The sequence below is a fragment of the Egretta garzetta genome, unplaced genomic scaffold (genome assembly GCF_000687185.1).
Source record: "Egretta garzetta isolate BGI_Z169 unplaced genomic scaffold, ASM68718v1 scaffold583, whole genome shotgun sequence".
Lineage (NCBI taxonomy): Eukaryota > Metazoa > Chordata > Aves > Pelecaniformes > Ardeidae > Egretta > Egretta garzetta.
This window is the reverse complement of record NW_009259189.1, coordinates 129,117-129,380: the sequence shown is the minus strand read 5'-3', so window position 1 is coordinate 129,380 and position 264 is coordinate 129,117. Positions and strand designations below refer to the sequence as shown.

The following is a 264-nucleotide window of genomic DNA, read 5'->3' as shown; positions in this document are numbered from 1 at the left end:
AAGGCGGCGGCGGCGGCGGCGGGGTTCAGCCCGCTAAGCCGAGGCGGGATGGAGAAATACGACGACCTGGGTCTGGAAGCCAGCAAGTTCATCGAAGACCTCAACATGTACGAGGCCTCCAAGGACGGGCTCTTTCGGGTGGACAAAGCTGCCGGCAACAACCCCGAGTTCGAGGAGACCAGGCGGGTCTTCGCCACCAAAATGGCCAAGATCCACCTCCAGCAGCAGCAGCAGCAGCAGCAGCCGCACGAGGAGGGGGGGGGG

At 64.8% G+C, this 264-nt stretch overlaps 1 protein-coding gene across 1 annotated transcript in view; it reads left to right on the top strand.

Annotated features, from left to right (window-relative positions):
- Positions 1 to 48: 48 nt before the first annotated feature.
- Positions 49 to 264, top strand: part of LIMD1 (LIM domains containing 1) — a 32,911-nt gene continuing 32,695 nt past the window's right edge. Inside the window, exon 1 of the mRNA XM_035891340.1 lies at positions 49 to 245. Within this exon, the coding sequence (XP_035747233.1) occupies positions 49 to 245 (197 nt within the window). The remainder of the gene's footprint in view (positions 246 to 264) is intronic.